Source organism: Cajanus cajan, chromosome 4, assembly GCF_000230855.2.
Source record: "Cajanus cajan strain Asha chromosome 4, NIPB_CcT2T_4, whole genome shotgun sequence".
Classification (NCBI taxonomy): Eukaryota; Viridiplantae; Streptophyta; class Magnoliopsida; order Fabales; family Fabaceae; genus Cajanus; species Cajanus cajan.
In genome coordinates this window covers 31,234,345-31,246,899 of record NC_138520.1, presented here as the reverse complement: position 1 = coordinate 31,246,899, position 12,555 = coordinate 31,234,345, and the positions used below count along the sequence as shown (strand labels likewise).

General features: G+C 46.2%; 1 protein-coding gene across 1 annotated transcript; it reads right to left on the bottom strand.

Annotated features, from left to right (window-relative positions):
* Window positions 1–7,150: 7,150 nt before the first annotated feature.
* Window positions 7,151–12,346, bottom strand: LOC145957276 (uncharacterized). The gene has a single exon (XM_083073502.1). The coding sequence runs from the start codon at window positions 12,344–12,346 to the stop codon at window positions 7,151–7,153; it is 5,196 nt and encodes a 1,731-aa protein (XP_082929628.1).
* Window positions 12,347–12,555: the final 209 nt, after the last annotated feature.

Genomic DNA, 12,555 nt, shown 5'->3' with positions numbered 1-12,555 from the left:
TACTACTTGTCACCCACAGACAGATGGGCAAACAGAAGTAGTTAATAGATCCCTATCTACAATGTTAAGGGCAGTCCTTAAGGGTAACCATAAGTCTTGGGATGAGTACTTGCCCCACATTGAATTTGCTTATAATAGGGTAGTCCATAAGACTACCAAAATCTCACCTTTTGAGGTTGTGTATGGTTTTAACCCTCTCACTCCTTTAGACCTAATACCTCTACCAGATTCTTCTCATTACTTTCATAAAGAAGGGGTATCTAGGGCTGACTTTATTAAGAAATTACATGAGAAGGTTAAAATTCATATACAACAACAAAATGAGAGAACTGCTTTAGAAAGAAGCAAGGGAAAAAAAAACCCTCATTTTTGAGGAAGGGGATTGGGTTTGGCTTCACTTGAGAAAGGAAAGGTTTCCTTCTCAAAGAAAGTCAAAACTCAACCCAAGAAGAGATGGTCCCTTCCAAGTCCTCCAAAGAATTAATGATAATGCTTACAGGTTAGATCTTCCTAGTGATTATGGAGTAAGTAACACTTTTAATATAAGTGATCTTATTCCCTTTGCAGGTTATGATAAGGAAGAAGAACCTACAGATTTGAGGACAAATCCTTCTCAAGAAGGAGGGGATGATAGACCATGGGCCAAGGGCCCAGTGACCAGAGCTATGGCTAGGAGGATACAGGAAGAGCTGGATCTTGAGAAGACTAATGGGCTTGTTAGGCCCAAGATAATCTTCACTTGGAATGCTCTATCATGAAGAGAAGGCCTAGTTCTATTTGTTCATATTGTACAGTTTATACATAGTCTATTGTATAGGTTATTTTTGCCTTTGTATTTGAGAGGCACTTTATTTGCTTTTTCCTATTATGTGTATATTGTTTTTAAGGTAGGTTACTTGGAGAGTTTAGCTCCATTTAACCTCCCTAGATGATACATTCATTTTATATTTTTTCAGTAGGGAAAAGGGGGTGACATTTAGCAATGCTTGAGGGTGTGCTTAGAAATTGGGCCTGAATTGGGCCTAGGCAAAATTTTGCATATTGGACTCATTTTGCTCCTAATTTTTCATAGATTTGATTTAGCTAGGTCTCATCATCATATGATGAACCTAACTAAACCAAATCAAAGTTTTTCAAATTAAATCATGGAGCCATTTTTGTCCAAAGCCGCCTAGCTCATATGCTTCTCATTTGGCCGAATTTCTCAAGCTTCACCTCTTGGTTTTGAAGCTTGTCTTGCAAGCTTCTAAACCAAGGGAGGTTAAGCTTACCTTACCATGGTTCTTAAGTGAACCATGGTCAAGGTTAGCTTCTCCTAGAAGCTAGCTAAACCGTGGGAGTTTAAGTTAATCCTACCATGGTTCCTAGTGAACCATGGTTAAGGTTAGCTTCTCCTACAAGCTACCTCTCCCTATATATTTGATTTCTACACTTTGTAAGACACTTTTGAACATAAATGAGATTAAATCTTCAGATTTCTCTCAACTCAAGAGTCCTAAAAACCGTGAGGATTTTCTACTCTAAGAAATCCTCCAAAGTTCTTCAAACCTTAGCTTAGGTTCTTCAAGCTTCTCCATCCAAGAGAAGTAACCGAACCTTCTTCCAAGGCTTCACCTCCATTGAAGACTTCTTCATGGAGATTTCAAGATTCTTCTAAGGTCAACCTCAAGAGATTCGGTCCTAAGCATGGAGAAGTTGAAGTTCACCAATCTTCTTCAACTTAACTCCATCATACCCGAAAATTATAATTTTTTTTTAATTTTAATAAATTTATTAATGTAACAACCCTCATATTTGGCCTCTCAAGGGTTCTATTTCACGATATTTCATTGTTTAGTGTGTTTTAACCTTACTTGTGCAATTTCTGGGAAACTTCCCAGAAGGTCACCCATCCCTGTACTACTCCAGGTCAAGCACGCTTAATTGTGAAGTTCTTATGAGTAAGCTACCGAAATGTATATGTATGTTGTCAGTGTAACTTGTACAAATTAATTCATTTAAGTCATCCTCAAATATACAAATGTTCCGGCCACGGGACGAACTAGGGTTTTCTCTAGGTCAAGCCGCGAAGCCAGAGCATTCAAAAGTGTAATCTGTCCTCCTAGCTCTAGGGTTCTAGGTTTTATACTTTTGTGTTTATGGGCTTCGTGGACCCCGCGATTTTCGGGATTCTCCTTAACCGCTCTTATCCTGAAGCCAAGGGAGTGAGTGGTTGTTTTCCAAATCGGTATTTTTCCGAGAATGCCTTTACAAGAGGACCTATCGGGAAAAAAGGCGTATCCCCTCTCGGGTGCGTGTAATTTGGCGTTATAGCCGAGTCGCCACACCCCGTGACGGTCCAGTCGGGAGTTAGACGAGTAGAAGGTCCAGTCGGGTCTTTACCTAGACAATGTGCTGGTCGGGTTTTTACCTAGACGATGTGCTAGTCGGTGGTTTTTTGCCTAGACGATGTGCTAGTCGGGTTTTTGCCTAGACGATGTGCTAGTCGGATTACGACCTGGACAGTCCACTTGCCCTTCAGCCCTGAGCCTAAAAGGCGATAGGGCTCAAGACATGGCCACCTGGTCGGTTATTTGCCAAGAGAAGGGTCGCTAACGTCCTATGACCGAGAAGGGAATCAGGTCGGAAAACGACCTGAACGGTCCACTTGCCCTTCAGCTCTGAGCCTCATGAGGCGAGAGGGCTTGAAGTCGAGTTGTCATATGTTTCCAAAGATCCCATCAGGCAAAAAACCGAGTGACCCTCCTTATAGGCGAGTGGAGTTGGGTTAGGGGCGAGTCGATCGGAGAGATGAACTCGGTCGTGGGCCAAGCGGCATCCGATCCAAAAGAGATCAAGTCGGGCCATTACCTGGATGGCACACTTGAGTCGTTCCGAACATAAATTGAGAGAACGTCTCGGCCAATAGCCGAGACGGTACATATGGTCTGACAAGTCATGTCTCTTCACCTTACTCGAGGTGGGACATGCATTTATTGCGAAGCCGGCGTTGCAGAGGCGTTAGTAAAGGTGGTGCCACGTGGCAGCATTTATCACGAAATATTAAATGCCAAAACGTCCCACGCGCTTCGTGACTCTTGAGCGTATTTTTTCATGCGCGTTGTGACTCTTGGGAGTACCTCCTCACACACGGCCCTTCGTTGCTATAAATAGGGGTGGCCCCTTATGTTGTTAAAATTTTGCATTTCCCTTTCCATAGCTTTTCTTCCTCCGGTGGTGGCTTCCTCCTCCGTTCTAATCTACGGCGGCTGGCGGTGGTTTTGTGCCCCTCTTTTGGTAGGTGGAGTTGTGAGAGGAAACCTTTAGGTACGCTCGTATTTATTTTACCCTCTTAGTGGATTTTTCTTGCAAGCCTTTAAGTTTTAGGTTAAAACTAAGGTTATATTCACAATGGCTAACGCGATTTATGGGGAATTATATGGATGGGTTAAGGATGATGCATTGAAATGCGAATCTTTGATAAATTCCTGCGAAGCCATGGATAGCTTCTGTAGAGACTATGTAGTTTGCCGGGGTGGGGATGAAGTGGTCGCGTGTGAGCCTTGTGTTGATAAGGAACCAGTATGCATTTGTCCTCCCCCAACCGAAAAATTTACCTTTTGTTACACCACTCTCATTTCTAAGATTAGAGTGAGATGGCCCCTAACCGACTGTGAAAAAGGGGTACTTCGAGCTTTGAATGTCGCCCCAACCCAACTACACCCAAATAGTTGGGCTTTTGTACGGGGTTTTGAGATTTTGTGTGAGGGGATCGGGATAATTCCGACTGCAGATAAGTTTTTCTACTTTTTTGAGAGTAGGGTTAGCAAACGTACGAGCTGGGTGTCCGTTAGCGGAGTGTCAGGTCGGGGTTTGTTGTCATTGTTTCAGTCATCCTACAAGGATTTCAAGAAATCATTTTTCCGAGTGCGTAGTATACCGGGTCATGAGAGTGTGTTCGAAGGGTTTCCTTTGTATTGGAATCGGGGAACAATAGCATTTGGTGGACTAGATTCCAAGAAGCTTTCCGAGAGCGATCAGGCCGACATTAAGAAAATTGAAGATTTGAAAACCTTTTTCAACACTGGGAAACTCCTAGACCTAGAGAGTAGGCCTCAAGAATTGAAAATATATATAGGTATAATGTCGCTTTGAATGTTGAGAATTCCTTTTGTCTGTTTAAACCTGTACTTTTATCATAATTTGTTTATGTCTTGTAGCGAAAATGGCGAGCATGAGCAATCGGGAAATGATGAAACTCTGGAAACGACAAAAGGGGCTCCAAGCTTCTGCGGTGGATGAGTCGGCGACCGAGAAGGTGGCGGAGACCGATAGTCCAGTGGGGAAGTCGAGAACTGCTGGCGAGAACCCGCAGAAGCGTCGCCGCGAAGCCGACAAACCTATATCGGTAGTTAACCTTGAGACGGTCGTAGCCGCGGAGATGGACAAGGGCGATACGGAAGTTCAATCTGCCGAGAGGACCGTGAGTGTATGTCTTGGCGAAAATTGGGAACCAGTTGACCATGGGGCTGGTCGCAGCGACCTCCCCTCTTTCTGGGATGAGAAGTTCAATCATAGCGCGCACCTTCGAAATACCGACTGGCTTGAGGGCGACCGAGGCGACTTGGAAAAAATGAGTGCTTTTACCATTGCCAAGGGGGTCGAGTCACTTACAAATCGTCTCTCTGCTCTTTCGTTGATCAACGAGGACAAAATTCGCGGCTTAGTGAGGGAGACTAAGTTGCAGGGGAAAAGGATCACATCCTTGGAGGATGATTTGAACAAGAGCAAATCCGAGTGCAAGTGGGTGTCTAGTGAGCGAGATAGGTTACTGGAAGGTCGCCGTACGTTCGAAGATGAGAAGCAAGCATGGCTCGCCGAGAAGGTGGCGCTGGAGAACGAGTTGGCCGAGACGCGCCTAGCTCGAGATAAATCAGCCGATGCCGCGAGCGTCTTCGAGAACGACTTGTCTTTGGCGAAGCTGGAAGTCGAGAAACTCGAGAATGACCTTGAAGCCGCAAAGGTGGATTCTATGAAGAAATATGTTCAAGGCTTCGACGCGGCGACTTCCCAAATAAAAATTCTGTATACCGATCTCGATATCGGGGGCATGGGCTACTTCAAAGAGATTGTCGATGGGCAACTTGTGGATCCTCCCGAGGATGATTAAGTCTATGTTGCACTTTCCTGCTTTTTGCACTTGTCTTTTTGGCACTTGTTTAATTTCGTGTTTCTTAAACGTGTAACCATTTTGACTTTCGTGTTTCAAGAACTTGCTTCGTTCTTTATATACTGTGTACAATTTCTAAGTTAAAAATTGAATTTCAACGAGTTTAATCGTCCAAATACCGAGTAAAATTACCTAGTCGTCCAAATGCCGAGTAGACAACCTCGAGTTTGAATCAACTATCTAAATTATCTAATCGCCAAAAATCCGACTAGGGTAGATGCAAATATTTTTCTAAGTTAAAAATTGAATTTTCCGTCTAATCGCCAGCAAACCGACTAGGGTAAATAACTGTAAAATCACCGAGTCGTCCAAATACCGAGTAAATTTACCTAGTCGTCCAAATGCCGAGTAGAAAACTCCAAGTTTGAATCAACTTTCAAACTATCTAATCGCCAAAAAACCGACTTGGAAAGATGCAAGTATTTTTTCTAAGTTAAAAATTGAATTTCAACGAGTTTAATCGTCAAAAAACCGACTCGGAAAGATGCAAGTATTTTTTCTAAGTTAAAAATTGAATTTCAACGAGTTTAATCGTCCAAATACCGAGTAAAATTACCTAGTCGTCCAAATGCCGAGTAGACAACCTCGAGTTTGAATCAACTATCTAAATTATCTAATCGCCAAAAATCCGACTAGGGTAGATGCAAATATTTTTCTAAGTTAAAAATTGAATTTTCCGTCTAATCGCCAGCAAACCGACTAGGGTAAATAACTGTAAAATCACCGAGTCGTCCAAATACCGAGTAATTTTACCTAGTCGTCCAAATGCCGAGTAGAAAACCTCGAGTTTGAATCAACTATCTAAATTATCTAATCGCCAAAAATCCGACTCGGAAAGATGCAAGTATTTTTTCTAAGTTAAAAATTGAATTTCAACGAGTTTAATCGTCCAAATACCGAGTAAAATTACCTAGTCGTCCAAATGCCAAGTAGAAAGCTCCAAGTTTGAATCAACTTTCAAACTATCTAGTCGTCCCAATACCGACTGAATACGCCGATAATTTACTTAAATGAAAAACACAGTTGAGAATACTGGTCGTCCAAATACCGACCATAAACATCAGAAATTAAACTAAGTATTAAACTTGAATGTATTGATTGAACTACCCGTTCCTATATACCACCCTAATCATGCGAGGGGGCCGAGGTTGATGTTAATCTTGGTCCGTGGATTCAGATGACTTGCAATCGGTGGTCGATCAGTATTTTCAAAGTAGGAGTACTTCTAAAGCATTTCTTGTTATAAAAACTTTAAGCTGTAGTCGTGGTAATTTGAACCTACAACTAAGCACTGATTCATTGTTGTCACTGATTTGTGTGAACTGCTCGTTCTGGGTTATTTATACTCGCCTAGTCGGAACTTAACCAACAATCACGAGTTTTTTCAATCGAGTTATTTATACTCGCCCAGCCGGACTATTGCCGACAATCACGAGTTCTTCAAGTTATTTATACTCGCCCCGTCGGACTTTTGCCGACAATCACGAGTTTTTTCAATCGAGTTATTTATACTCGCCCAGCCGGACTATTGCCGACAATCACGAGTTTTTTCAATCGAGTTATTTATACTCGCCCAGCCGGACTATTGCCGACAATCACGAGTTTTTTCAATCGAGTTATTTATACTCGCCCAGCCGGGCTATTGCCGGCAATCACGAGTTCTTCAAGTTATTTATACTCGTCCAGTCGGACTTTTGCCGACAATCACGAGTTCTTCAAGTTATTTATACTCGCCCAGTCGGACTTTTGCCGACAATCACGAGTTTTTATCCATGTAAAGAGAAAAAGCTCATGAAAAGGAAACAGTCAGATGACATTTATTAGAATTGGGGAGGGTGGTGCCTCATTAAAAACCTCCTCAGCAAAAACCCCTCATATTTTTACGGGGAAAAAATACTGAGTTAGGAAAAGAGTGCACCTAATGCAAAGGGGGAGAAAAGTCTAGCTATAATAGAAGCGTAGGTTTGCAGCATTCCACGTTCTCGGTATCCTGCCTCCATCCAAAGTTCTAAGTCGGTAGGCCCCTTTGCCGACCACATCATCAATCTTGTAAGGGCCAACCCATTTAGGCGATAGTTTGTTTTTCATCTGTGTAAGTTGAGCGCGCCTCAAAACTAGGTCGCCTACGACAAAATCTCTTGGGTTTACCTTAGTGTTGTACTTGAAGGCTGCTCTTCTCTGCGCCGCTACTTGATTTATTCTTGCTCTTTCTCTTGTTTCTTCGATCAAGTCTAAATCAATTCGTCTTCCCTGGTCAGATTCTTCTTCAGAAAAAGCGGTAGTGCGTACTGAAGGCTCTGCAATTTCAATCGGGATCATGGCGTCGGTTCCGTATACCAGATTGAAGGGGGTATCTTGGGTCGTTGAGTGAACAGTCGTGTGGTACGACCAAAGTACTCGGGGAAGCTCTTCCACCCAGGAAGCGCCTGAGTCTTGTACACGTTTCTTCAAGCCTGAGAGGATTACCTTGTTGGCCGACTCGGCCTGGCCGTTAGATTGAGGGTGTTCGACGGACGTGAATGCCATTCTGATTCCGACCTCTTTACAAAAATCACGAACTCTCGCGCTTGCAAACTGTGTCCCGTTATCGGAAACAAGCATCTGAGGGACTCCATATCTGCACACCACATTCTTCCAAAGAAATGCTCTGACCTTTTCTGCTGAGATGGTTGCAACCGGTTCCGCCTCGATCCATTTGCTAAAGTAGTCTACTGCTACTATCAAAAATTTCAGTTGCCTCACAGCGATCGGAAATGGACCGAGAATGTCAATCCCCCATTTGTGGAAAGGCCAAGGAGACAGGATCGAATGTAGTCGCTCGGCGGGGGAATGGTGCAGGGTAGCATGTCTTTGGCATCCATCACATTTCTGGACCCAGTTGACGCAGTCATTTCTCAAAGATGGCCAGAAGTAACCTGCGCGGGCGACCTTGTACACTAGAGCTCGGCCTCCGATATGACTGCCGCACATACCACTATGTACCTCGTCCATCACCCTCTGCGCTTGCGACGTGGTCAAACACCTCAGGAGAGGAGAGCTAAAGCCCCTTCGGTACAGCCTTTCGTTGATGACAACGAACCTGGCCGACTCCCTTTGCACTAACGATGCCTCCTTTTTGTCTTCCGGTAGTTCCCCCCGAGTCAGATATGCAATGTATGGTGCCATCCAAGAATTTAGCTCTTCCTGGATGAATAGGATATTTCCTTGCGCCTCGTTTATGCTCGGCCGTGACAGCGTTTCTTGGATGACTGACCGAGTAGCTCCTGGTTTCTTTGTGCTTGCAAGCTTGGAGAGCAGGTCGGCCCTGGAGTTTTGCTCTCGTGGTACATGGTTAAGTGTGAATTCTCGGAAATTTTCCGAAAGGTGCTTAACCTTCTCCAGGTATTTGGCCAGTTGAGGGTCCTTTGCTTGGAAGGTGCCGGCTACCTGTCCTGTGATTAATTGGGAGTCACTTCGTGCTGATAAGCTTGTCGCCCCCATTTCCTTCGCCAATGTCATTCCGGCCAACAATGCTTCATACTCGGCCTGGTTATTGCTTGCCCGGAACTCAAATCGCAATGACTGTTCCAACAAAATTCCTCCCGGTCCTTCCAAGACAATCCCCGCTCCACTTCCTCCAAGGTTCGAGGCTCCATCTACCGACAGGATCCACTGTGTGTCTTCAGTTCGAACTTCCCCCACTGGTGAGGTTAGTTCCATTACGAAGTCAGCCAGCGCCTGAGCTTTGATTGCTCCTCTCGGTTCGTACTTGATGGAATGCTCCGACAACTCCACGGACCACTTCATCATCCTTCCTGCCAGGTCGGGCTTCTGCAATATTTGCCTAATCGGGTGATCTGTTCGAACTACCACCTCGTAACTCTGGAAGTAATGTCTCAGTTTGCGTGCTGTAACCAGTATCGCGAGGGCTAGCTTCTCCATCTTTTGGTAACGAGTCTCCGCGCCTTGCAACACCCTGCTAATAAAATAAATAGGCAATTGAGAACTACCTCTTTCTTGTACTAAGACTGCACTGATGGCGCTATCAGATGCCGACAAATACATCAGTAAAGGGAGACCGGCTTGCGGTTTAGAGAGTATTGGTGGCGAGGTGAGAGACTGTTTGAGTTCACCGAACGCTTTTTCACATTCATCTGTCCATGCAAAGCGGTTGTTCTTCCTCAAGCACTGGAACAAAGGCAGCGATTTATCCGCCGCCTTGGAGAGGAACCGAGAGAGGGAAACCATCCTTCCTGTCAACTGCTGGACCTCTTTTACCGTCGCCGGACTTCTCATATTGATGATCGCGGAACACTTCTCGGGATTTGCCTCAATACCACGATGGGTCAGCAGGAAACCGAGGAACTTTCCTGCTTGGACGCCGAAGGAGCACTTCGCGGGATTCAACTTGAGTTGATAACGCGCTAAAGTGTCGAAGCTCTCTTGCAAGTCGGCGTAATGCCGAGAGAAGCTGTCCGACTTTACCACCATATCGTCCACGTATGCCTCAACGTTCCTTCCCAGCTGCTTTGCCAGGACTTTGTCCATGAGCCGCTGGTATGTCGCTCCCGCGTTCTTCAAACCAAAAGGCATGACCCTGTAACAACAAGTAGCCTGATCGGCTATGAAGGCCGTTTTGTCCTCATCAGCTGGGTGCATTCGGATTTGATTGTAACCGGAGTAGGCGTCCATGAAACTTAACAGCTCGTACCCCGAGGCGCCGTCGACCAGGCAGTCTATGTTGGGGAGTGGGTATGAGTCTTTCGGGCAAGCTTTGTTTAGGTCAGTGAAGTCGGTACACATCCTCCAACTTCCATTACTCTTTCGTACCATCACTACGTTCGCCAGCCACGTCGGGTATTGGATTTCCCGAATATGACCAGCTGCCATCAATTTTCTCGTCTCCTCCACTATGGCCTTCCTTTTGTCTTCTCCAAACTTTCGCCTTTTCTGGATCACGGGCTTCGCCTTGGGGTCGACCATGAGGTGGTGACATAAGAAATCGGGATCAATGCCCGGCATATCCCCGACACTCCACGCGAAGGCCGATATGTTTCTCTTTAGCACGGTGACTAGACCTTCCTCGTCTTCCTTGTTTAGAGATACACCAATCTTGACGATTTTCCCCTCGGCCAGGGTAACCTCCTTTACATCTTCCGCTGGGGCTGGTCGGGTATCGAAATGATTCATTCTCGGATCCAACTCTATTGACTGAACACCCCGATCAACCTGTGTCACATATAGTTGTCGCCTCGCCCTCAAACTGTCTTCGTAGCATTTCCTCGCTACATCTTGATCGACGCAGACGACACCCACCTTTCCGCTGGGCAAAGGGTACTTCAGCTTCAAATGAGGCGTGGAGACGACCGCTCCCAACTTATTTAGTGTTGGTCTACCGACTAGTATGCTGTAAGATGATTGAGCGTTTACCACCAGATATCGGATAGTGACAGTTTTCATATTGTCTCCCTGGCCGAACGTCGTCTCCCAGTCGGCGTATCCCCTGGCTATTACCTGATCACCTGCAAAACCAACCAACGTACCTGCGTACGGCATGAGACGATCAGTCGGAATCTTCATCCCGACGAAAGCTTCCCAAAACATTATATCCGCCGAACTGCCTTGGTCCACTAACACTCGTTTCACGTTGTACCCCATGACGATTGCCGAGACGACTATGGGGTCATCCTCGTGGGGAGATACACCCTCAAAGTCGGCGTCCGAGAACGTGATGGCTGATCGGGAGGGTCTCGGCAACTCGGAGACCGACAGTACTGACCGAGAGTACCTCTTCCTTGCCGCAGAAGTCGAGCCTCCACCAGCAAATCCCCCTGCTATGGTGTTGAAGTCTCCATGAATGGCTTGCTGGTGAGCCTCCTTAGATTTTTGCGGGGGGTCTCTCGGGGGAGACCTCCCCTCGCGTCTTCCTCTCCTGTTGTCTTCTCCCTCCTGCCTATGTCGCCTGTCGGACGAGCTCTCACCCTTCTTTCCTGCAATAAACTCTTTCAACCGACCCTCCTTGATAAGGCGCTCAATTTGCCTCCCAAGAACGAAACAATTCTCCGTCTTGTGTCCATGAGCCCGATGAAACTCACACCAGTCAGTTTTGTAGGGCCCCAACTGCCGGTCAGTTGCCTCTGGGAAGTCAAATAATGACGCACTATTTACGTCATGCAGAATGTGTCGCCTGGGAACATTAAGTGGCGTAAACTTCTCCTCCTCCTTGCTTCGTGACCATTCGGCCTTTGGGCGACTGATATGATCGAACTGCCGATAGTTACCCTCCTTTGCGTTGTAGCGATCGCTTCGCTTATTCCAGTCCGACCGCGGTCGGAGATGCTTGTTACTCTCCTTATTACTGCCCCCTGCCTCTCGGTTCTCGGCTGCCCTCTTTATGATCTGGTTTTCTTCCGTCTTGATGTGGCTTAAAGCAAAAGCCCTTACCTCCGACATTGTTTGACAGTTAGCTCTCTCGAGCGCAATGTCGAACGCTCCAGACCGCAAACCCTTCTGGAAGGCGATGACCGCCATTCTCTCATCCAAGGATGCTATCTTCAGAGCCACCTCATTGAATCTCTGCAGAAAATCCTTCAATGACTCCTCCCGTTGCTGCTTAAGGTCAAATAAATCCGACGTGATCGGTGGCTTCTTCTTATTGGCAGCGAATTGAGCCATAAACAGCCGACTGAAAACGTCAAAGTCGATGATGGATCGGTCGGGGAGGCTACTAAACCAATCGAGCGCCGCCTTTTTAAGCGTACCCATGAACAGTTTGCAACGGACTTCCATGCTCCCTCCGCAAATCAGCATCTGAGCTTGGAAATCTGTTAGATGTTGACTGGGATCCTGTGATCCATCGAAAGGTTCGACCTGCGGTATCCGATGATCCCTGGGGATGGCCTCAGCCTCTATGGCCTCCGAGAAAGGCCGAAAATCCCTTGGGACTTCCTGCATGACATCCTCCTCCAACGCTCTGGTGTTGGCTTCTATCCTGGCCTGTAACTCATCCGCTCGCCTCCTGATCTCCTCGTTTTCGCGCTGAATGGCCTCCTCTCTCTCCCTGGATCGTGCATTATCCTCCCGTAGGCCATTGATCATGGCCATCATCTCCTCCATGGTAGGGGGTTGTGAATTGCTGTTGTTGCCGCCTCTCGCCATGGTAAAGTGTAGGTCTTTCTGTATTTCTTGGGGCGTAGGAAAAGTTTTACCGTGGCCCCACGGTGGGCGCCAAAATGTTCCGGCCACGGGACGAACTAGGGTTTTCTCTAGGTCAAGCCGCGAAGCCAGAGCATTCAAAAGTGTAATCTGTCCTCCTAGCTCTAGGGTTCTAGGTTTTATACTTTTGTGTTTATGGGCTTCGTGGACCC